This window comes from Scardinius erythrophthalmus (genome assembly GCF_964197995.2).
Source record: "Scardinius erythrophthalmus genome assembly, chromosome: 13".
Taxonomy (NCBI): domain Eukaryota; kingdom Metazoa; phylum Chordata; class Actinopteri; order Cypriniformes; family Leuciscidae; genus Scardinius; species Scardinius erythrophthalmus.
Window position 1 is genome coordinate 27,636,111 of NC_138233.1, and position 26,557 is coordinate 27,662,667.

General features: G+C 40.7%; 1 protein-coding gene across 8 annotated transcripts in view; it reads right to left on the minus strand.

The window, feature by feature from the left end:
• LOC308700934 (uncharacterized protein) overlaps nt 1–26,557 on the minus strand; it is a 52,708-nt gene that overhangs the window by 23,291 nt on the left and 2,860 nt on the right. For 2 of the 8 annotated variants that reach the window (XM_081382851.1, XM_081382847.1), the window contains exons 1-2: nt 22,820–23,302; nt 1,078–1,157 (exon numbers count right to left, since the gene is read on the minus strand). In XM_081382851.1, coding sequence (XP_081238977.1) covers nt 1,078–1,157; nt 22,820–22,854 — 115 coding nt within the window. In that variant the 5' untranslated portion in view covers nt 22,855–23,302. Of the gene's footprint in view, nt 1–1,077; nt 1,158–3,668; nt 3,855–19,238; nt 19,296–22,819; nt 23,303–26,557 lie in introns of those variants that run through there. The other 6 variants (XM_081382849.1, XM_081382852.1, XM_081382845.1 and 3 more) reach the window with 5 other exon arrangements.

The window sequence follows — 26,557 nt, forward strand, 5'->3', positions numbered from 1 at the left end:
CTTGAATCACTTGCAAGAATAAATGTTCCAACAATTTGCATGTACCTTTGGATGAGCAAATATACTCAAAGTGCAATATAATAACTGAAAGGTGAAATAATGTAGCCTACAAGATGGGTTAGTGAATGAATCTAAATTAACTTTTTTGTTTTGGCGAACTGATTCAGAACATTTGAATCTGAATGAATCTGAATGAGCTGTTTTAGTGAACTGATTCAGAAGATTTGAGACTGTAGTAAAATCTAGCCTCTATTAATGTAGTCTACAGGAAGGGTTATTGAATGAATCAAAGAATGAATCTGAATGAGCTTTTTTGGTGAACTGATTCAGAAGATAGAGTCTAAATCTAAAATCTAGCCTCTATTTTTGGATCGCCAATTATAAAAATACTTTTAACGTGTATAATAAAGAAGCCTACAGGAAGAGTTATTGAACAAATAATAGAGTGAATCTGAATGATTTTTTCAAAAGAAAAAGATTCAGATGACACTAATTTTTTTAATTTTTGACTATTGACTGACATGACTATTTTTAGATCCTTTCACTCATGTCATGTGTAAGGTAACAGCCATTAGTGTAATTAATGTGACCCTGGTCATGGATCAATTACCAGTATCCTGTGATAAATCTGTACAAGTCTAACACCTCCTATACACACTGACATTGGCTAACTCTTGAACTTAATGGACTTAGAGAGACCCACAATCCGATAGAGGAGATTATGGATGCTTTGCAAGCACCCTGCTTTGCAAGGAAATGGCTAATCCACATCCCCACATAGGCCCGCTGTCTGTACTTCAGGATCTGACTCTAGCAGTCTGAGCTTCCTCATTCCCACACTAAACTGGAGAGAAAGGTCAAATGTCGGACAGCGGAAAGCATGCTCGTATCGGAGAGGCAAATGTTGGCTTTGTCTGTGTGCTACATGGCTTCCTGTCAGTGAGAACTAACATCTTGTATCACTTCATTGAGTAGAGTGTCCTAATTCTTCATGTATGATCTCTACATGAGGAAAAAATTATGACATTCTCTTTGTTCTCTTGGATGATAATGCACTGAACGGGACTTGAACATTACCTGAACACTCTTCTCCTGCATCTGATGGTTCAGTAGCATCTGTGACGTCTGGAGATCCCGAGGCCATGATGTCACAATTGCTGTTGAGGAAAAAAAGGTCTGTCAGATAAATGGTTGGACACTACTACTGATGTGCAGCTGAATGTGAGGTTTGCGACCTAGAATGGAACCATAAATCTGAATCTCATAACCTACTATCTAAAAATGCTGGGTTGTTTCAACACGTTCAGGTCAAATATGGACAAATCCAACCGTTTCAATTAAAAAACTGAATCCAGCGGTTGGGGTTTGTCCATATTTGACCCAAACACCGGTTGAAACAACCCAGCATTTTTCAGAGTGTACACACATAAGGAGGACAGTTCATTAAAAATAGAAAAATCAGCCATTATTTATTCAATTTCATGATGTTCCAAACCAATTTGACCTTTTTTCTTTTATCAGAGTTTTGTGTGAAGGGCGAAAATGTTCCCTACACAGATTCGCTCATGTTCTGGATAGTCATGCACATTTTCAGAAAGCTCACTTTTGAAAGTGACTTCTGTGTAAGCTGTGCTTTATACATTGCTAAGCTATAGATGATGAATGAACCATTTTTTATTTAAAAATTTTGCCTAAATTTAGCTAATGTTCCCACACCTTAACCAAGAAATTTAGCAAACTTCCTGGGCTGTTCTCTTCCATTTGACAAAAATAAACTGTTGAGCTGAATACACATATATGTGTAGGAAAGAAACCAAAATACAGTAAAAAAAACAACAACTTAATGACATAATGTGTTTTAAAATGTGAAATTTTTATGGTGCTTTCAACAACATCAGTCCCCATTCAATTTCCTTATTTTTGCCTGGAATTTTATCTGGACGACCAATGTTTTACACCATAACTTCATATCAACATGTTATCAACCATTATGAGTAACTGCTTGAATTACTATAATATACAGTATAATATATATAATATATGGTATTATATAGTATAATATATTATATAGTATAATAAATAGCGTACTATTACACATATTTAAATTATTTTTCTTTGATGTGTTCATTCCAAGCAACTGGACATCTATACATTTTTCCAAAAAACCTGATTTGCAATGAGGGTTAGGCTAAATAATTTCTTATATGTAAATTATACTTATATATACACACAAACCCAAGAAAATTACTGAACTGGAGGCTCATGAAGAATGGGCTAAGATTCCTCAGAAACACTGGTGAGGAAAAAGCCGGTGTCTGGTTATAGGCTACATCTTGTTTGCAGCAGGTCATAACAGCAAAAGGCTCCTAAGTACTAAAGATGCTTGCCAAGTTGCCATGAAGGGATTGAATAATTCTGAGACTGCAGAAGTCATTAAAAGTTGCATTTTCAGTTGAATTTGGGGAAATAAGAAAAACTTAAAAAACTTAAAAAACTGTTGAGCTATTTCTTTTACTTTTGTCTGATTTGTTCAATGCAAACAGCTGAAAGTCTGTACATTTTGACAATAAACCTGATTTGCAATGGGGGTTGAATAACTGTATATTTATATATAAAGTAATTCAAGTAATTAATCATTAGAGAAAATGGAGACTGTTTAGGTCCGTCTTCATTTGTTTGTCTATATTGTCCTTCATAAGAGTGTGTCTACTACACCCAAGGACACACAGGAGGTGTTGGTGATAAGACTCATTTAACGCTGACTCATTTAGATTACAACACTGGAGCCGAGTCACTCCAGTGGATCCCTTATATCTGCAGTACCAGACTTGCTGATACTAGCAGCAGCCCAAAACAGACTCCAGACCAGCTGAGGCCTCAGTGTTTATCCTGACGAGTGACTACAGCCTAATCCTGGATCAGACTCTCCTCTGGAACACCTCCAGCTCTCAAGGAGGAAACTCTCAAACAGTATCTATGACAGACGGCTGAAGCTCCAGGCGGAGGGAACGGCCCAACAGGATGTGGAGGCAATTTGCAGTCTAGTTTGACATGCATCAATTTGACAAGGATTATTCCAGTTTAATTAGGGCAGGATATATGATTGCTTGACTGGTTCTCTTCTCTATTGATGGCAAGCAACTATTACAATGACCTATGTAAAGCCATTTTCAAAGCCCTTTATTTTAATAGTGCCTATAGACCTTATGCACCAGAGAAAGAAGAGTGCATCTTTAGAATTTTGTGTTTTTGTAGCTCTGTACTGTACATTTCTATGGCATCGCTGTCGACAGGTTAGTAAATGGTGAAGTAAATGTACTTATTGTAGAGCTAATGAAAGTTATCATGAGCATTGTAATGTTCAAAGCAGATGTCATAACAAATATTATTTTAAAATAAGCATTTCATTCATAAATAGGTAAGACCTTCATTCTGTGGACATACAAACCAGAAGACAGAACACAATGAATGCAGCACTGAAAAGGGGTGAGGCTACACAAGGTCTACAAAGCATTAGTTTTATATTTTGCATGCCACATAGTTTCAATTCAATTAAGAGACATGCAATGGTTTTAATCTAACTTGTGTAAGTATTTATCTTTACCCATCCTCCTTTTCATCCATACACTGTCGTAACCTAAAACATCTGGCATTCTGTCAACACTCACACCCTCTCTTGTACCACTTCCTGTACTCATTCCACCATCCACTTCCTGTGATGTTAGGTTAAAGCGGGTTTCTTTCATCAATATAACAAAAGAGGAAAATGCCAAATATTTTTAACTCAAAACTCCAGGGTTTTGTGCAGGGCGTCTGTTAAGTTCATGACTGTGTGTTGTGATGTGATACTCTTCATATCAGACCTTCAAATGTGTTATCTTTTAAATTTAAGCAACAAGTCATGTGACAGTAACAGCTAAATATAATTATGTTCCATAGTCTCTGCTAAACCCTCTGTTATTGTCACGGTTCATGAATTCACTGTCTCTCTCTCGTCTAACGTGCTGTTGTGTGTGTGTGTGGGCGTGGTCACTGATTATCAGTGATCAGTAGCGCCAGCTGGTTTCAATTGTATGTCCCTATATAAGCTCAGTAACTGGTGTCTCATGTTGTCAGATCGTTGTGGTTTTCCTGGTGTGTTTCCCGTGCTTGTTCCTGTGTTCCCCGTGCCGTTTGGATCTTCCTGTCGTCATCGTGTCTTCCTGGATTTCTGCACTCTTCACGGATTCATCTAGCACTTCACGAGGGATTACCACTGGATCACTGCACCAGCACCTGTTGCCCACCGAGGTCCCTGCGTCACCACACCATCAGCGTTTGTGTCCGCCCACCTGTCCCGCTGAGTTAGCGATCATCTGTGTGCTGTGTTTCTGACCATCTGTGTGTTTTCAATAAAGAGCGTTGTTGCATATACATCCTGTCTGTCATCCGTTACAGAACGATCTGACCTACCATGGATGTAGCAGGCGCCACGAATTGGGACGAGTTTGCGACTCGAAGCATCGCGAGAATGGACACCCAGGAAGAGAGCATCTCCAATACAGGTCGGGCGGTCCAAGCGCTTGTGACGCAGGTGTCCGAGCTCACCCAACAACTCCAACAGCTAAGAGTTCCCACTGCGCCGCCCACACTGCCCGTTCAGCCCAATCCACCAGAGCCGTCCCAGCAGCGCGAACCGAGACTACCGACACCAGAGGGATATTCAGGTGACCCGGAGTTTTGCAGAGCATTTTTGACCCGATGTTCTATGCACTTTTCATTACAGCCACTGACGTTCAGTCAAGAACAGTCGAAGGTGGCATTCGTGCTGACACTGTTGTCCGGCAAGGCGGCTCTCTGGGGAACGGCAGTGTGGGAGAATCAAGATCCATGCTGCGCCTCGTTCCAGGCACTCTCCGAGGAGATGAAGAGGGTCTTCGATCATGCGGTGGCGGGTAGGGAGGCGGCCAGACTACTCGCCGATCTCCGCCAAGGTAACGGCTCGGTGTCGGAATATTCCATCCGGTTCCGCACCCTGGCTGCAGAGTGCCGATGGAACGAGGAGGCGCAGTGGGATCATTTCCTGCATGGGTTGGCTGACCGTGTCCAGAGGGAAATCTACATGCTGGACCTTCCACGCAGTCTAAATGGACTCATTGAGCTGGCGTTGCGAGTGGATGCTCGATTGAGCAGAATGGGTCGCTTCCAACAGAACCCTCCGTTTCGCGGTATGGAGAACCCGCGTTTGGAGAACCTGGACACGGTCAGTCCCGTGTGTGATCCCGAGCCCATGCAGGTGGGTAGAGCTCGGCTTTCCCGGGAGGAGAGAGAACGGCGGAGGTCCCAAGGACTGTGCCTGTACTGCGGGAAGGCGGGTCACTTCATCCACTCGTGCCCGTTAAAAGATCAAGCCCGGTAGTAACAACGAGGCTACTATCGGGTGGGATCTCCGCCAAGAAGACCTCATCATCACCATCATCAGCTACTCTCCTTCCGGTAAGACTAAGGTGGGCAACCCACACTCACGACACCAAGGCTTTACTGGATTCGGGGGCAGAAGGTAATTTTATGGACTCAGAACTGGCTCATCATCTTCGCATTCCGATTTCCCCTCTTCCGTACAAGATCTCTGTCAAGGCTCTTAATGGACAACCACTTCCTGACATTTCACACATTACTGAACCCATCACTCTCATCTCTTCTGGCAACCACACAGAGACAATATCATTCCACCTCATGAACTCACCTCTCGCACCCATCGTACTCGGACATCCTTGGCTCACATTACATAATCCCAGAGTCGATTGGGGTCACAATTCTGTTTCTATGTGGAGTAATACATGTCATGAGTCATGTCTTGTGTCTGCGTGTTCGTCTGTACCTGTGTCTGTTTTCCAGGAGGAGGCGGTGAATTTGTCTAACGTGCCCGGGGAGTACCAGGACCTGAGAGAAGTGTTCAGTAAGTCTCGTGCTGCTTCTCTCCCTCCACATCGTCCCTATGACTGTGCCATAGACTTAGTGCCAGGTGAGTCTCCGCCTAAGGGCAAGTTATATTCACTTTCTGTTCCAGAAAGGGAGGCTATGGAGAAATATATTTCTGATTCTCTAGCATCCAAATTCATTAGACCTTCCTCATCTCCAGCGGGGGCGGGGTTCTTTTTTGTGGGGAAGAAGGATGGATCTCTGCGACCGTGCATTGATTACCGAGGGTTGAACAACATCACGGTAAAGAATACTTATCCTTTGCCGCTGATGTCTTCAGCCTTCGAGCGGTTACAGGGAGCATCCATCTTCACAAAATTGGATTTACGTAACGCTTATCATTTGGTCCGCATCAGGGAGGGGGATGAATGGAAGACCGCGTTCAATACCCCCAGGGGGCACTTTGAATACTTGGTCATGCCCTTCGGGCTGTCCAACTCCCCAGCGGTCTTCCAGGCACTCGTCAATGACGTGCTGAGAGATATGGTTGACCAGTTCATATATGTCTACCTGGATGACATATTGATTTTTTCATCTTCTCTCCAGGAACACGTTCAGCACGTCAGACGAGTGCTTCAGAGGTTGCTAGAGAATGGGCTTTTTGTCAAGGCGGAGAAATGCGTTTTTCATGCACAGTCTGTTCCTTTTCTAGGGCACATCGTCTCGTCTGAGGGAATGCGTATGGATCCTGACAAGGTTAAGGCTGTGATAGATTGGCCAAGTCCAGATTCCCGTAAGGCCCTGCAGAGGTTTCTGGGGTTTGCCAATTTTTATCGGCGTTTTATTCGCAATTTCAGCCAACTAGCCGCGCCTCTGACTGCCTTGACCTCCCCCAGAACGACGTTCAGGTGGTCCGATACAGCGGAAGCTGTATTCGCCAAACTGAAAAGCCGCTTCGTTTCGGCTCCCATCCTCGTTGCCCCTGATCCATCACGTCAGTTCGTGGTGGAGGTCGACGCGTCAGAGGTGGGGGTAGGAGCAGTTCTTTCCCAACGTTCTTCCACAGACGACAAGATGCATCCTTGCGCGTTTTTGTCTCATCGTTTATCACCTGCCGAACGTAACTATGACATTGGTAATAGAGAATTGTTGGCAGTCAAGTTAGCACTGGAAGAGTGGCGTCACTGGTTAGAAGGGTCAGGGGTACCTTTTATCGTATGGACCGATCATAAGAACCTAGAATATATCAGAACCGCCAAAAGACTCAACTCTAGGCAGGCTCGGTGGGCACTTTTTTTCGGACGTTTTGATTTTTCTCTTTCGTACCGCCCGGGTTCCAAAAACATCAAACCCGATTCCTTATCTCGTATTTTTGACCAATCCGAACGCCCGTCTACTCCCGAGTGTATTTTACCCGAGACATTAGTGGTCTCCACTCTCAGATGGGAGGTCGAATCGAAGGTCATGAAGGCCTTAGAAGGGGTAACGCCTCCGCCCGATTGCCCACCGAATCGTTTGTTTGTGCCAGAGGGGTGTCGGTCCGACGTCATTCAGTGGGGTCATTGTTCCAGCATAGCATGTCATCCAGGGGTAAATCGCACCAGTTTTTTGGTTAGGCAACGATTCTGGTGGCCATTAATGGCTCGCGACATCCGCAGTTTTGTTTTGGCTTGCTCAGTTTGTGCCACTGGTAAGACTTCCAATCGACCCCCGGATGGGTTACTCCAACCGCTGTCTGTCCCTTCGAGACCCTGGTCCCACATTGCGCTAGATTTTATTACCGCCCTCCCGCCCTCCCAGGGCAAGACGGTCGTTTTGACTGTCGTGGACCGGTTCTCGAAGGCGGCTCATTTTATTCCCTTGCCCAAATTACCCTCAGCCAAGGAAACAGCGGTAACTGTCATAGATCACGTCTTTCGCTTACATGGCCTCCCGATGGACGTGGTTTCCGACAGGGGTCCCCAATTTGTGTCCAAATTTTGGCAAGAATTTTGTAAGTTACTGGGGGCGACTGTCAGTCTCTCTTCGGGGTTTCATCCTCAGAGCAATGGTCAAACGGAGAGAGCCAACCAAGATCTGGAGAGAGTGTTGCGATGTTTGGTTTCCAAGAATCCTTCCTCCTGGAGCCAACAACTCTCTATGGTGGAGTACGCCCACAATTCATTACCAGTGTCATCCACGGGCCTTACTCCGTTTGAATGTAGTTTAGGTTACCAGCCACCAGTTTTTGCTAGTACGGAATCCGAAGTCGCGGTCCCCTCCGCTCACGCCTTCGTCCAGAGGTGTCGCCACACTTGGACTAGAGCCCGTGAGACTCTTCTCCAAGTGGGGGCGCGCACCAAGGCTAAGGCCGATCGCCACCGGTCGAAGCCTCCCGTATACGTCGTTGGTCAAAAAGTGTGGCTTTCAACCAAGAACATTCCTCTCCGTTCCGTTTCTAATAAACTTGCTCCCAAATTCATCGGCCCGTTTCCTGTCACCAAGATCATTAGTCCGGTGACAGTCCGACTCAAACTTCCTCCTGCGTACCGGAGAATTCATCCCGCCTTTCATGTGTCAAAGATTAAACCTGTGTTTTGGGCACGCATTAATCCGCCAGTCCCGGTTCCCCCCCCGCCGCGTCTCGTAGATGGGGAACCAACTTATTCGGTTAACCGTATTCTGGACTCGAGAAGGAGGGGACGCGGATTTCAGTACCTGGTGGACTGGGAAGGTTACGGTCCGGAGGAGAGAAGTTGGGTTCCTGCTAGAGACATTCTGGATCACTCCCTTATCGATGATTACAATCGACAGGTAAGTCCGTCGGGGAACGCCAGGAGGCGTTCCTAGGGGAGGGGGTACTGTCACGGTTCATGAATTCACTGTCTCTCTCTCGTCTAACGTGCTGTTGTGTGTGTGTGTGGGCGTGGTCACTGATTATCAGTGATCAGTAGCGCCAGCTGGTTTCAATTGTATGTCCCTATATAAGCTCAGTAACTGGTGTCTCATGTTGTCAGATCGTTGTGGTTTTCCTGGTGTGTTTCCCGTGCTTGTTCCTGTGTTCCCCGTGCCGTTTGGATCTTCCTGTCGTCATCGTGTCTTCCTGGATTTCTGCACTCTTCACGGATTCATCTAGCACTTCACGAGGGATTACCACTGGATCACTGCACCAGCACCTGTTGCCCACCGAGGTCCCTGCGTCACCACACCATCAGCGTTTGTGTCCGCCCACCTGTCCCGCTGAGTTAGCGATCATCTGTGTGCTGTGTTTCTGACCATCTGTGTGTTTTCAATAAAGAGCGTTGTTGCATATACATCCTGTCTGTCATCCGTTACAGTTATGCTTCGCATTTTTACCATTTGCATTAAACAGAAGTAGTAGAAAATGACAGGAAATTATTAAAATAAACTATTTTGGGATCATCAGCAGCATCTTTCTGTTTTAAGATATTTTTTGATATTTGTGAGCAAATATTGTGTAAAAAAAAGTGTTTATTTACTATGCACACTTTTCAGGGTTCCTTCACATTTTCCATTTCAAAATTCCATATTTTACAGACTCAAATTTCAAACCTCTCTGTAGATTTTTCAGAACAAAACATAAATGGTTCATACAGCATTATTTTTAGCATTATATACAGTAGTCATCTATTTTCCAAAATGTGTAGGAACCCCAAATTTTGTGCACCTCTCATCCACCTATAAAAATTATAATTTGCATGTTTTGATGGTTATTTAAAAAAATAACATTGTAGTGTACTACTGACACTTGTTAATATAGTGCAGAAGACAATCAGAAATTACTATTAAAAGGAAACAATGTACTAAAGTACATCCGCAAGAGCAAAATTAGAAAAACCCAAATCATCAGTGAGTTCCATCTGGCTCACACCTTCAACATGTCTGCCAAACACTGCTTAACAAAGACAGAGCAGCTGAGCCAAATATCATTCATATTCACGTTCACATTCAACAGCAATACAACATTTTTACAATTCAAGCACAATCAAGATGCTCTTGGTCACTTTTTTCCTGTTTGGTGACCAAACCCCTAGCCCTTAATAGTATTATTGAGAGAGACTCTACATTGAGAACTACAGACATGACACTTTTAATACCTTGAATCAGGGCTTGACATTAACGTTTTTTGCTCGCCAGCCACTGTGACTACTGGTTTTCCAAAGTTACTAGCCTCAACTTTGACATCGATACCATGGGGAAAAACTGCAATAGGTATTTTTAGTATTATCTCATAATTTGGTAGCAGGAATGTTAGGCTGCTGTCACTTAAAGACCTGACGCATTGATCCATTATACTGTTACACATGTGTTTTCTTTCTCTGTTTGTGTCCACTAAAACATAATGGGCCCTATTTTAACGATCTGAAACGCAAGTATCAAGCGCAAAACGCAAGTAAGTTTGTGGGCGGGTCTCGGGCACTGTTGCTATTATACCGGCGGGATAAATGACTCTTGCGCCCGACGCAAATCTAAAATGGGTTGGTTTGAAGTAGCTTCATTACTCATAGGTGTGGTTTGGGCATAACGTGAAATAAACCAATCAGAGCGTCATCTCACATTCCCTTTAAGAGCAGGAGCGCTTGTTCTATAGCGAATTCCTATTTTAACGGCGGATTTGCCAGGAGCGGTTCACAGCCGAGGAGACCGGCGTTCTCGTCAGGGACGTTGGGGATGGAGAAACACACCCAAATTAACTTCGGTTAAACAGATAATCTATCTATCTATCTATCTATCTATCTATCTATCTATCTATCTATCTATCTATCTATCTATCTATCTATCTATCTATCGCAATAATGTAGTCTAAGATTTGCAAAAATGAAAACTGCTGCTTCTGTGTAGATGAGAGAATCAAAGTGTATGTGCGTTGTGCACACGCTACATTGATTATAGCCAAGCATGCGCCCTTAAAATAGCATCTGAATAACATGTGCAATGCGACTTGAAACTGACTTTAAACTAGTTTTTTTCGGTCAGTGGCGGAATTGTTTTCTAAACCTGCAAAAAGCATGAGGGAACGTTTGCGCCGGAACACGCCTCCTCTTTGCGCTGAACCGCCCCCGGGAGTGCAAGTGTATTTCTTAGTTAACCGACGTGCGTCTGTGGAGGGAAAAGTCCGCTGTGCGCGGGTGCAAAATAGGAATGATACATGCGTCGGTGTACAAAGTCAATTGCGCTGGGTGCAAGATAGGGCCCATTGACTGTGTTTACATGAATACTCACCAAGACCGGCATTTTGGCACATTATTTTGTGTTTATTTGACAGTTTACGTGCAATTAGCAGCAAAAAAGAACTCAAATTAGTACTGACAGCTTCATGTGCCGCACTTTGGGAGTGAGCACAAAATCTGTGGGAATGTTTCAGATATTTCAGTGTCGATGTGTATAGAAAAATCTATATTTTTCACAACACTACATTGCATTTAGTTTATTATTTCAGATGCCTTTTTAAAAGACTACAATTGAAAAATGTATATATCTAAAATTCAATGTTAATGTCAAGCCTTGCCTTGAATCGTAAAGCTGATTGAAGAGAGTACTCTTATTGCAGTTATTGTACTCTTATATGTAGTCAATTACTACAATTACAATTACTACAATTACATACTCTTATATGTAGTCAAGTAAGTTATACTATTACTTTTCTGTGATTAGACTTATTCCACCTGGCTTATGATAAAACAACCGTCAATGAAAGAGAAACATGAGACACAAACTTTCGATCAGTAGGATATTTTGTTGTTGTTTTTTTTGAAGAAAGTAATACTCTTGTACTAACCTACAGCACTTTTGCACAGGCAAGCACCACTCACATTTGTAAAAATCTACTTTCACTTATGCAATTTACACAGGAAGCCAATTTAACGGACTGAGAACATTCATGTTTTGAGCTTTCACATCACATGAGACCAGATAACAGCAGTCATCTAATGAGAAACAATCTTTCTTACCACGGCATGCAAGTACTATCCGTCCTTCACTGCTTAACAGAAACCAGATTTGCAGTTTCTGGTGATACTTAATTTGTTAGAAGGGGTTGTAATGGTTAGAGGGGCTGGTGGGACATCAGAGCACATTGATGACCCGTACGCGAAGTCATCAGATAGCACTCATTCATTTCCTCTCTCTATCTCAGGGGAAGTTCATATAAAGTCTCCTTCACATTCACAGACGAGTGATTCACAGATAGCTTATGATAGCATATGAGAGAACAAGACAAGAAAACAAGAAAAACCACAGATACAAAGAACAGTCACGGCTAAAGCATAAACACACCATAAAGCACTGATGATGAGGATATTCAGAGTCATAATGAAAGCATACAGTCATACACATGATCATTTCGTCCAGTTATTGCCTAAGGGTGAGAATATGAAAGTTATGTGACTCATTATGATCAGCATCATGATCAGATCCATTTTTTAAATTCCAGAAACTTTTTGACCCCTTTCAGGTCAGCATTGTGTGGCTTGTGACAAACTCTGGATGAAGGACCACCTGGGATTGTTCACACAGCTGGGCTTGTGTCCACACATCTCCTTCACTGACAGTTTTAGGTCACAAAGAAAACAACCCTTACAATCAAGTACTGTGGCAGTACCATGGTACAGTGATACTTTGGTAGTTAATTATTACCATACTGTACTCTATGTACCATGATATTTACATAAGGGTGTGCCAAGAATAGTACAATCCCAAGTACTATGGCTACTTTTAGCTTGTGAAAGTCTCTAAACCAGTAAACATGTTGCATTACCAAGAGAGTTTTGCCACAGATTCCGTATTTGTTTTACAAGAAAAAGATCTAATAAAGCTAAAGTGTGTAAAACTTTCTTCCATCCTAGTGCAAAGGGAACTATTATAAGCCATCTGTAGGTTGGTTCTCCTGAAAAGTGTAAACACTTTTGTCATTAAAACATTGGTCTATTTGTTTGAGCATCAACCCAGCAACACCAATGGCGTGAGTCAACCAATGGCGTGAGTTTTGGGCGTGACTATCTGTTTGCTGAACCAATCCCAGAAACACCACATGTTCAGGTTTTCTATTTGAAAATGTCTAGGTTACGACTGTAACCTCTGTTCCCTGAGAACAGGGAACGAGACACTGCGTAGATGACGCTATTGGGGAACGCCCTCCATGTGAACCAGTGTTTGAAAAACTATCCAATCATGGCAATCGATATTGACCGGCGACAGCCTATGACATCACTACTAGTGCGCCTAGAGAACATGTCATCCAGTTTCGTCTGAAGGGACTGTTCAGCAGAGCAGACATCCCCGTTCGTAAAGTCTGTCACGAGCGGTCTCTTCCCTCACGCGCTCCTACGGCAGCAAAGCCTCGCTGAAGGGTGGCTGGCAGGGTGGCTATGATGGTTTGGGTTGTAAATCCTCTTCACCTTCATCAGCCATCTCCTGCTTTCTTGAGCTGCCAGCAGAGCACTCGCTGTCAGATCAGAGGATGTTAGTGACAACACATCCTCATCCTGCAGCTCACTCTCGCGAGTCTCTGAGGGGCGTGAGAGATTAACAACTCTCTCAAACTCCTCGGTGAGCTCCCTCTGAAACCCCACGATTCCAGTCTCTGCTCTGCCTCAACGCGAGCGGGACCTGAATCGCCTGGCACAGATGTCTGTCCCTCCTCCCTCGAGAAGAGAGCAGATGAGAGCGGAGTTTTCTTAGAGAAAAACTCTCACATTCTGCACGATCAGATCCCTCAAGAGCTGATTGTGCGTGCTCTGAGCCCAAACAGTAAACGCACAAGTTGTGCGTGTCATCTGGTGTCAGAAACCTGAGAAACCATTTCTGCTTGCTGGCACCAGCGACATTACACACTTCAGCCCTAAATACTGCAAAAATATATTTTCAGTTAAAGCAACACTAAAGAACTTTTCCTCTTCGGTCACCCTACAGGTTGGAAGCAGAATTGTCCATTACCGCTGTTGTAAATAATTTAGCCTACCGCAACCTACCGTCGCACACACGCTCTCTGTTTATCCAGCACCGGCTTTGGAATGAACAATGTCCACAGACAAGGTAGAGAATGTTGCATGATTTTATGAAAGTATGATGTATTGCGAAGAAAAACTAAATAATGACTATTGTAACGCTTGCCGTAAAGCAAGATAAATTTGTAGTCTCATTCGAACTACAGAAACGCTACCCGATCTGGCAAACTTGAGGTTATAGCAGATATAGGGCCGTAAAGCGAATGCAGAAGTGCCTTTCACCCTGTTGACTTGATGAACGATTTTGGAAACATTATAAAAAAAAAAAAGCTATTTAGAGTTGCTTTAATTGCAGTCACAACTACTTAACTACTTTAGTTAACATGAATTAAAAATGAACTGCACTTCTGCAGCGGTAATTCATCTAAATTTATGTTAATTTGAACATTTACTAATGCATTATTAAAATCAAAAGTATTTACTGATATTAGTTAATGCACTGTGAACTAAAATTAACAAACAATGAATGACTATTTTTATTAACTAACATTAACAAAGATTAACTAGAAAGATGCATTTCCAGAGGAACTGCAAAGTGTGCTTGCTCGGGTGCAGTGCACTAACGTTAGCAGGTAGCGGATAGATGCGAGATGCGAGAAAAAATGCGAGAATGCGAGAAAAAAGATGTCAAACTGTCTTTTATTTTCGAATTTAATTCCTCAATCAGCGCTGGACCGGCATTTTCTGTCTTCCGCTGAGCCCTGGCCGTAGACAGATCATGTGTTTTACCCTGTCAATGCAGTGGTCTGCGTTGCGCTGATCTTATTCACACTATCGAGTGTAGGTGCAGCATTCTAACATTGAGTCATAATGAGCTGTTTATGAAGAAATTATCCGCTTCCTAATTATGTCATTTTAATCACGAAATTGAAACATTAAAAAACAATTTGCTCTTTATGGTGTGCGAGTGATAGAGCGTGGCAGCAACGAACCATCAGCTTGCAGCGTAACAACATTGAATGCTCGGCCGAAAAGCTGATCATAGCTGTACAGGGCGCCTTATTATTTTTCATCTCCATAAATATATCTAGTAGTAAAGCTAATGCAAGGGCTAGAAATCTAGTAATCTTTTGCTGATACTTCCTTAGCTGTGTCTGAAACCGCTCACTCGTTCACTAATCCCTACATAGTTGAGTGCACTACATCAGCAAAGAATTTGGACGCTGACATAATTATCGTAGTAAAAGATAGTAATCTTTTGCTGATACTTCCTTAGCTGTGTCTGAAACCGCTCACTCGTTCACTAATCCCTACATAGTTGAGTGCACTACATCAGCAAAGAATTTGGACGCTGACATAATTATCACGCGCCAGAAAGCTCAGACAATTTGTCATAAACATTACCTACCCATCTTTAATATTTCCTTTTTTTGGCTGTGTGAATTGTATGTAACCATTGTATGTATGTATTTTTCACGTTTATTGCGTTATTTGATTAAAAAAAAAGATAATAAAAACACTTGCTTGTCATATTTATTTACTTTTTAATTTATATGTGAAAATAAAAGAGAACAAAACACTACACAACACATTTGATTTTTCAAATATAGACATAACGGTATGTATAAATAAATAACCAGGCGTCTGGTCTTATAAATGATTGTTTTCTAATTCGGGTGCACCGTTGCCATGGTGGCATTTTTGTTTATTTTTCATTCGCGCTCAATCGCCTTATCGTGATGGATTGTGGGAAATAGTGTCTCAGCAAGTGTACATCGTATGTACACTCGAATTCAGAGAGGATTGTGGATAAAAGTAGTGAAGAATGTAGGGAATGATGTCGTTCACTCAGAATTCGGACACAAAATGGCCGACACCCTAAATAGTGCACTATATAGTGGATAGGGAGCGATTTCAGACACAGCTCTTGTCATCATGGAGAGCGCAGTTCATGGTTGCATAGCAACGACAGACGCCACAGGAGAACAAGCGAAAGGAGACAGCGGCGCGCTCGCGTTTTCCACTTGTTTTTACACATCTAATGTGCGTTCCATTCGACAGGGTCCATATGCAGTGTTCACTGCTCCCCCACTCCCTGAGCACGGTATATCAGTTGAAGTGGACTTCACTGACAATCGCTCATTAGAAACGCCCAGCAAATGTCATCAAAGAAAGTCAACGACGGAGTCGCGCAGATTATGATATAAGAAATATATATAGGACTACATTCATATTTTAATTTTTATTATTATATTATATATTTACAATTATATTGCACTATTTTACAACTACCTAAAATAAAATCACTTTACTTCACAAACTAGCTAAGCTGGCTGCATTCACTGAGGTAAATTATAATCATCAAAAATAGTATATGTAATATTCACAACAATAACCATTAAAAATACTGTCATTTGTATAACAATGGCGAAATGTATTACTTACACACAACTCCTCCATCGTTAGTTATGACCGTTCTGACTGGTGATGACCTGATGCGCGAAATGACAGTTGGGTGTGTGATCATCGCTCTCCACTTCCTGTGAAGTGATGTATCGATGTTCCCTTATTCCCTATGCCGTGCGCAGTGCCCTTCGAACTGAACATGTTCGCTCCCTTCGGATTAGACTCTAACTTAAGATGGCGGAATACCCTGTGAAGTCCACTTCGCAGTCCACAACGCACCTCTAGAGCGACGTTGTTGATTGTTTGAGCATGTGACTGCGCGTTTCTCCTTGTTTTCTATTGTTATGCGCAGCATATTTCCCGCGCGCACAAACACAGCCACAGACAATTAATTGTTTGTTCGGTTATCGAAGAAGAGCATGATGTATTTTGTATAAAGTTTTTTTTTTTTTTTTATTAACTGCTTTGAGGATTGGAAATGCACAATTCATGCATACAAATCTGTATATATTAATAAATGAAGATGATTAAAATAGACCAATGCAAAAAACGAAATTCATGCCTGCATTTATTAAGACAAACCTGGTAAAAACGAATGCAGTCTATACACTGACTTGGCTGCTCTGTGAAATGTAATACAACAGTGCCACCTACTGTCTAAATGCATTACCTAACATAAAAAGGTGAAACTCTTGCATAGACATAGGTAAATGGGTTTGTCTATTGCCCTTAAATAAAAAAAAAATAAAAAAATTCAGATCTTGTACATCCTCACATTGGAGTCCCGAGTTCATGTATAAAGTTTGGTTTCGATACGTGACAGAGTTCCTGAGATATGGACGACTTCCTGTTTGGCGACTACGCCGCTGATTTCGTTTGGCTGTGACGGGCAAACGCTTCCGAAAATCAAAAATCCTTCTAGTAACTTTGATGAGGCTTGCTCCAATGATCATGTACGTCTAGTTTCGTGAAGTTCGGACCAAATTTGTGACCTGTGAAACTTTAGTTTCGCTTTCTGTTCAATCCAATATGGCGGACAAACGACATGGACTTGTGATGTCATCTTCGCGAGCAACTTACACCGGTGCTGACCGGACGTTTTAAAGTTGGAATGGTGTCTCTGTCTCAAAGGGCCTAGGCGCAGGAGCTGGCCAAATAGCTGGGGGGGGGGTTGCCAAATAATGTTTTTTTTTTTTTTTTTTTTTTATCTTGTACATCCTCACATTGGAGTCTCGAGTTAATGTACAAAGTTTGGTTTCGATACGTGACAACGTTCCTGAGATATGAACTACTTCCTGTTTTGGCGACTACGCCGCCGATTTCGTTTGGCTGTGACGGGCAAACGCTTCCGAAAATCAAAAATCCTTCTAGTAACTTTGGTGAGGCTTGCTCCAAGGATCATGTACGTCCAGTTTCGTGAAGTTCGGACCAAATTTGTGACCTGTGAAACTTTAGTTTCGCTTTCTGTTCAATCCACTATGGCGGATGAACGACATGGACTTGTGATGTCATCTTCGCGAGCAACTTACACCGGTACTGACCGAACGTTTTAAAGTTGGAACGGTGTCTCTGTCTCAAAGGGCCTAGGCGCAGGAGCTGGCCAAAATTTTTCTCCCGGGAATAATAATAATAATAATAATAATAATAATAAAACTTAAGAAGAACAATAAGTGTGCGCTTTCAGCAAGCACACTTAATAAATACTAATAAATAACTAATGAAACCTTATTGTGAAGTGTAATCAATTTCTATAATGTGACCACACCTTCACTCACCCTTGTCCAGACAATTTTAAAAGACATTTGAGAGCTGCAACCGGTGGTAAGGTTTTCAGCATTTCAAATCTCAATTTGTTCTGTTTTTAGCATATATAATGACTTCAATTTCAATTTGTTCCTTACATCAGGGCTCCAGACTAACATTTGCGTTCTATAGATGGTGGCGCCAGCACCTGATTTGGTAGCGCATTATTAAGTGCAGTAACAAATAATATAATTTTTTTATTTCTTGGATATGCACATTTGACAGTAAAGCACTGAGCTTGAGTTAAAAAGCAGATACAATTAACTTCTATTAACAACAGTAACATGTAAAAAAAAAAATAATAATAATAATAATTTTCACAAGGAAAATGTTAACTATATATTTTTGGTCATCACATTAAAATAACATTTAAATTGTATAAGATTTAGAGCTTTGAAGTGCTGGAAAAAGTGAGAAGCACTTGAAAGTCTTTGAAAAAAGTGCCTGAATTTCACTCTCAAAAGGTTGTACGAACCCTGAAATGAATACTGTGAAAACATTTGACTATTTTTGCCACAATCCAATGGTTACAGTTAGCATTGCTACATTAAATCCATGGTGAATGTTGGTGATTTGTGGACTGAAAAGCCTTCTATAACATGTTTGTTCATGGCACAATGTTTATCCTAGTTTCCATGACAGCACTGTTTGATATGATATCTATGGTTTAATACAGAGGATTTTGAACTGAATTTGAATGCTTCTCACTAGATCTCGCAGTGCTGTGTAGAATGGTGTCGCGTGATCGAAACCTGTTCTGAGCTTGCCATTTTTCATATGCAACAGAAATGTCATTTCTTATCAGTTGGGCAACGTGGTGGTGGTGGTGGCACCAGTGCGACCTCTGAAATAATTCAGTTGCATCGGAAAGTCTGGGGCCCTGTTGGAGCTATTGTATGAAATCTGAAAATCTGTTGTATAGTTTTATGATTTAAGCAGACTGCCACTAGAAAAGAGCAGCCTGGATGCAAAGCAACTTCTTTTGAGTTCCAAGGATGAAAAAGTCATACTGTTTTTGGAATGACATGAGGATGAGTACATGATTAAATAATTTACACAAGCAAACCAAACTGACCTCTTTTGCAAGAGTCTCTTCTGACTAAAAAGTCCTTATCATTGGCCTGTGCGTGACTATGATAGCAGAGATGAAGTTCAGAGCTCTACAGGGACTAATGGACTGACCTTGGACTGCCTCCAACGCCAGAGTTCTGTGATGACGTCCGACGTTTCATGTCTTAACTTTTGGACAGGGGGGAGGAACGGAGGAATAAGAGAGAGAGAAAGAAAGAAAGAATGAGAGTTAGTGGAGAGAAGCGTTCAAGCAAAAGATATTAGCAAGCATGCTGTGTTAGCATCAAACATTTTGTTTTTAGAGAGTTATCAGACAGGAGACTGTAAATATTTATATGTGCATATGCAAAACTTGCTTTTGTTAAACAAAATACTTGAAATGCACAGTGTGAATTACGTAAGAAAGGTTGAGGAATAATCAAGACTATGAAACTACTATGGACCTAGTAGTGACAGACTGATATTTAGTCCAGGCTGATGTTTGGCTATTTTGAGAGTATTGGCACAAGCCAATAACTGTGCCATTGTGGATTAATAACAAATGTGGTAATTCCATCTTGTGTCAGCTCCAAACTGACAGTGTGTGTGCATATAAGTGCACAAGTGAACATTTTTTTGTGTGTGAATTTAGCAAGTATTGTGTAAACTAAGTGTAAAAATGTAGCAAGTTTGTGTAGGTATGCACCAATAATACAATTGAGGAAAATACATGCATACAGGTCAATAATTATTTCCATTATAAGGCTAAAAGATAAACAATCAATATTAAGGGTGTGTTCACAACTTCACACATGATCAGAGTATCTTATGCAACACTGGATTAGACCCAAGGACATGCAACAGGAGCAAGCAGGATTGACAATGGAAGGTGAGGAGACTTTCACACTGTAAGTCGATGAGTTGATTCATCCTCGTTTTAACATGCTTCCATTCATAGAGATTTTTAGAAGGATGCCGAGGCTTTTTGGGTCGGGTAGAATCTGCCATTTTGTTCGCTGGCTTCCATGGCTGCAATACGCTGTGTTTTCCGCCAACTAGCCTATTACTAATACTAATACTATTGGGTAAAGGGGCAGTGGGCGGGATCACACAGACCAAAACAAAAACAGACATTCCGACATGGAACTTTCAAAGAAGAATAACTGGCTGTAGTATTGTTTATCAGAGAAACGAGTATGTGAATTTAGCATGTTTCCTAAATATCTTCAAACATATTATGATATTTCGCTTTTGTATACAAAAAATTACATACAGCACCTTTAAGCAGAGAGAAACCTGGAGTAAACTACACTAATGAGTTATGAAACCAGTTGCAGTCACCATTTGGCTCAATCAGTTGACAACATTAGCTAAAGTGGTGACTATCCCCATCTCATTCCTTAACTTATATTTGAAGAGAAAGAACGTCCTAAAACATTTACTGGGCTAACAAAATTTGGCTCACTAAACAATGAGGTCTAATTCTATTTCCTGGCAGTTTTGTTATAGGGCAGGAGCAAAATAAAAGCAATCTTCTGTGATTTTGATTTTATTTCTCATATAGTTTACCATGCTATTTAGCTTTTAAACAGCCCCCACACCATCATAAGTTTACTACTGATGAGTAAATTATTTTTGGTTAGATTCTAACATCTAGCAAAAATAGTGGTTTAAATAAATTAGTTCCTCATGAATAGGAAACAAACCATTCGTAATCACATTAGACTTCCAAAAAATGAGTTTGTACATAGCGTTTTTATAGTTTCTGTATGTAGGCTACACCCCTGAAGTTTCACATAGACAGACTTAAAGTATGATACACACATCTTACACAAAATGTGGGAGCTTTACGTGAATAAAAAATGCTGTATATTTAAAGTACCCTAAAATTTAAAAGAGCTGTATATTTAAAGTACCCTAAAATTACAGACACAGAACATTTAGCGAGCTCTGAATTATCTGAAAAGATGTTTTTCTTCTATTCAGGAAGATATTTTAGGCAATATTACTGCATGGACTCAATGAGCTGTGTTTGGAAGGCCTTTGCTGTTGATATTGATTGATAGTTTAAAAACTCTTATGAATAGCAGGGGCAGCATAAATCCACACATACTACAAAACCATCTGTACTTTTGTGGTTCTTCTGAACTTTAACCACAAAATACAAAACTCCTTTAGCTGTAACTAAACCAGTAGAGAAAGAGCAGCGCATTCTGGCTATCTGATATTGGATGATTCATTATTAGAGAATCCATAAGCAAACCACAGCAGAAATGTTTTACAGAGTAAAGAAGAGTGGTGTTGGAAATGCCACCTTTTACTTAAAGGAATAGTTCACTTAAAAATGAAAATGTGTCATCATTTACTCTCCCTCAAGTTATTTCAAACCTGTATGAATTTCTTTCTTCTGTTGAGCTCAAAGGAAGATATCTTGAAGAATGTCGATAAGTTCCAAACAGTTGATGGACCCCATTGACCTCCATAGTAGTAAAACAATACTATGGAAGTCATTGGGCTAAATAAACTGTTTGGTTACCGACATTCTTCAAAATATCTTATTTTGTGTTCAGCAGAAGAAATAAATTCATACAGGTTTGAAACAACTTGAGGGAGAGTAAATGATGACAGAATTTCATTTTTAAGTGAACTATTCCTTTAAGCTATAGTCAAAAAAAAAAAAAAAAAAAAGAGAGGTAAAGCTAAAATATCATGATTAGAAAAATGTTTAAAATAAGATGTACTCACTGACACATCTTACCCCAAATTTAACTAGCTCACACTTTAACAAAACAGTCTCTCACTGACTTGAGACTTCTTTGAGAATAGATAGCTTAAAAGATAGCAGAAGCCTGCTAAAAACAACAACCTCATCAACTGCACAAGAAAATATGAGAAACTAGGAAGAGTTTGATGCTCAACATCAACAAGCTCAGAGAAAACACTGAGGTCAACACAAAAGGGGTCTGAACATTAACATTTGGACTCTTATTTCATGAGATGGCTCAAGTTCCTTGCCAAATAGATTCACCGTGTAGATACAAACAAAGCAGCACTCTCACAGGAGCGCAAGGACCATAAATGGTGTGAAAATGGAGGTAGGACAGAATGTAAAGATAAAGCTGGTTCTAGAACACAAAAAAGTTCCAGTCTCTTTGCAAGGGCATATTTGCCATTTATATGTGAATATGGAACATTACGTCTCAATAACTGGTCCAAACTCACTTATTGTACATTTATCTAGTCTCTGGGGGGCTGGACTACAATAAACAATAATAAATGGTTAATTCAGTGAAGAGAAATAGTACACAAAACAGTCTCTTTTCCAAACTAAGAATCTGGACGAAACCCAATGGTAAACAACATGTTCTCTCAGTGGTGATGAGTAGGGTCTTGTTGGACATGTCATGAGACCATTAGATAGAAGAGCTTTTAAAGAGACTCTAATTGAGCGAGTTCATCTAAGAAGCTATTACAGTACATTCTCAGAGAGCACAACCGAAGCCTTACAGTAAAAAATACTTCATGTGGAGTATGTAATCATATTATCAACACGACCATGTTCATCAGTGTTCCACTAAAAAACAATTACACTAAGCGAGTTTTATATGCAACCATGACTAAACCTCAAACTCAAGCACGCTAACAAGAGATAAGTGCTACCACAAACTATTTTTAAACTATACTTTTCATAGAAACAAAAGACTCCAACTTACTTTCTGTCCCCAAAGCAGCTGTAAAGTCGAGACATGGTGTCAAAGTTCACCCCAAAAGCTGAGTTTCCTTAGTGCATCCTTTGAAAGAATCTGTTCAGGGTCCAAAAGTGAATTTTCACGCCGGTTTTGTTAAATTCCCAATATCTCCTTTCTCATATCTTCACATGAGCTTCTGGCTGAGAATGTGTATCCTTCACAGGGAAGGCACATGTGTGCTCCAGTAGCCTGTCTCTCAGGACTGAGCATGCTCTCTGTCTCTTCCTCTTGGATTCCCCCTCCCGTCCCTCTCCAACCCCCGTCACCTAATCCAGAGAATCAGCTACTATTGTCTCAGCCCAGCAGCTTACCGCCGGCAAGCCAGGCGTCATTTGATAATTAGATGGGGCAGCTCCCTGAGGAGAGAGATACCACCTTCGTGTCTGAGGGAGGCTCATACTGGCCCACGAAGGGGGTTGGAAAGCCAGTCAACTGAGGGCTCTGAATAAATCATTAGTAACATTTTTACCCAATATTTATTACACAGCTCTATGGAATACTTGATTCTGATTGGTCAATCGCACCATCCAGCGGTTTGTTATTCCCCGATAACAACCGGTAAAAACTGATAACACAGGCTCATCCGGGTAACTTAAGTCGGCGCTATATGCTTGCAAGGGATGTTTTTTTCTTCGTTGAAGTTTTGCGTTTGGTGAGCTTATAAAATATTAAAACTCAAATCAATATTTTGTGAACAATTATTTAATTATGTCATCTGGTATCGATGACTCACTCTCATTTCATACAAACGCAGCTGCTGCCATTTTTCAACGATTGTTTTGTACACTGTAATGGACTATAAGATAATAAACAAGTATGATTTTAAAACAGTTTAATCTCAAATCAATATCTCGTATCCCCATAATTATTATGCTGTATATTAAGTGGTGTATTAAGACTGTACCGTATCCCTTAAATGTCTGTCTAGTTTGAACTTGCCGCTTGCTAGCTACTGCTTCCTTTGCGGAAGCTTTGCGTTTAAAGAACTAATAAAATATTTCAGCTCAAGTCAGTATTTCATGTCTAATTATTCACTTATGTGGCAAGTACGTAGCCGCGTAATAATAAGCGGGATAATGTACATCCAGGCGGTTGCAATATAAACCCAGTTCGGGGTGATGTTTTGCGTCGGGGTCCTGATCACCCTATCTGGGTTTATTCTGTGATAACAACCGGCTGGATGTACATTATCCCTTACGTCAAGTTACACTGTTAAACACAAAGGTTTCAAAAGGGGGTATTCGCAGTGATGACATAGATTAGAAGAACCATTTTTGGGTTCTCCTTTCAATCAACAGTTCTGAAAATAACCACTTTCTTAGTGTAAAGAACATTTTATTAATCTGAAGATCTAAAACGAATCTTGTGTGAAATGGAAAGATTCCATGGATATTAAAGGTTCTTCATGAAACCATCGATGCCTACAGAACCTTTATTTTTAAGAGCGTACTGTGTAATAGTGGAAACTTAGCATTTACTGCTTATTATGTCTTAGCTAAAACGTTTACCAAAGTGTTGCTGGTTCATGCAGGTAAAAAGATGACTTTTAAAGAGCAAGCTTCAGCAGGCTGCACATGACGGATTTAGTGACAGGACATTTGACGTTTACCCTGTTTTCTTTAGAAAATGTGTTGTGCACTCAACCTCATACCATACGTCTTCACTACATACGTCTTCACTACATAGCCTACAAATGTTTCGCCTTGCTGCCAGTTTTGAATATTTTCCTTCCCCTCAGGCAAATCGTGTAGGAGCATCCAGCAAAAGTGTAAACAAAGCTTTCCGCCAGATGATTCCTTTTCTTAAACACAAACAATGGCAAATGCTGGATTTCTAAAGAGTATTTTCTTCCGGTATTGGGGGGTGGAGATCTGGCTTTCATACTAAACAGCTTAGACCAACATAGGTATCGAGAGAAATCAAGTTCACACTCGTTAATGGTGCTCAAACCCCTTTATTTTTACCTCACACATATGGTGAACAGAATGCCTATGGAGTTGCACTGCAGGCATATGTCCTACAGTTCTCTTCCTCAAAACTGGGTGGAATGTCATGAAAAAAAAAAAAAAAAAACACGTTGGTATTTCCTGAGACCTTTTTGCTCTGCCGCTGAAGAAACCCATATTTTGTTTCAGGCATATGGTTCCTCAAAAGGGCCATATTATCAGTAGATTCATTCATTCAGCCATAGTATGCGGTTGTCTGATAATCAGCAAAACAAACTCTATCAAACGTCCTTGACTTCCCTCTACAGCCTTCTTCACATTTGGATATAGTTAAATACTTTTGGAAAGCTGACATGTCATTTATAGCATATCACACCACAGGACATGTCATAATTGCTACAATTCTTTTATAGGCTAATTATTATGCATCCTTTCCATGATCATAGTAGTTGATTAGACTACATGGACTAGTATTGAGCTAGTTAATGAAAAAAAGGTGATTCCAAACGATACGAGAAACTTGTTACAGCATCTAAGATTACTACACCACTTTTTTTTTTAAAGAAATTAAAACCTTTATTAAGCAAGGATGAATTAATTTGATCAAAAGTGACAGTAAATACATTTATAATGTTACAAAAGATTTCTATTTCAGAAAAATGCTGTTCCTTTGAACTCGTTAAAGAAAAAAAAATTGTATTGGGTCATTCCGTGTCAACTTTTTCTGGTGAAATAAATACATAAATGAAGAAAAAAAAGCCAACATATTAATTAGCTGTGTGCAAAGTGTCCATATCTGGCCTTTAAATGAAATGAAAATGAAGATACCATACAGGCATGCAAACTTAGGACAAAAGTGCTTTTTCCCATTTTTGTCCTATCACCGTTGGCATAAAATGCAACAAAGATTGCTATATTAAACAGATTTAACTGATAAACCTAGCAATCTCTGTGTAAAAATAAATAAAAATTATGCTGCCATCTTTTTATTCATTTTTACCCCCTGTAATTTGGCTCCACATCTGTTGTGAAAATTGTAATTTTGCCCCCCTCGACAAAATAGCGGATTAGTCAGTCAATATACATACATCCATTACATTTAATATTTTGGCTTTCATCACTATTTATGTTTGTCTTTCTTTCTTCAGAAAAAATATTAACAAAATCAAAAATCTGAGCCAAAACTTCGGGGAAGTTTCCGAACGTTAATCTTCTTTCTTTCAAAAACGTTAAAAAGTCTTACCGACCCCAAACGGTACTTGAACTGTAGAGTTAGAGTGTAGTTTTCAAATATACTTTTCCATGTGAATTTTAACCTAAAATCATTATTTTTTTTACATGTAAGCATTTGGCACAGGCCGTCACAGGTGATAGTGCTGTAATACCAACCCTCACTCAATTACATCAAACATCTAAGCACAGAATCAGCCAGAACAAAATTGACTACATTCTTTTAAAGACATAGACATAGTCATGAATATTTAAACTTGCACCCCCTCCCCATCTCAACTCTGCCAATTCCCTTCAACACTTTTCTCTGACTCAAGTTTCTTTAGGCATCTCCTGCAGAGCACTGTTTCTTTTCTTTACAAAGCTCTCTGAATTCCAGCCCACATCTGGAACGCATCTTCTGAGGCAGCGCTCTACCCCACACTCTAATTAAGGCCATGTATGCCAAACTGTAAATAACCCAAGAAATGATACCCCTCGGCTCATAGGGCCTGAAAAGCGGGACGTGTGGATTGATGTTTCGAAA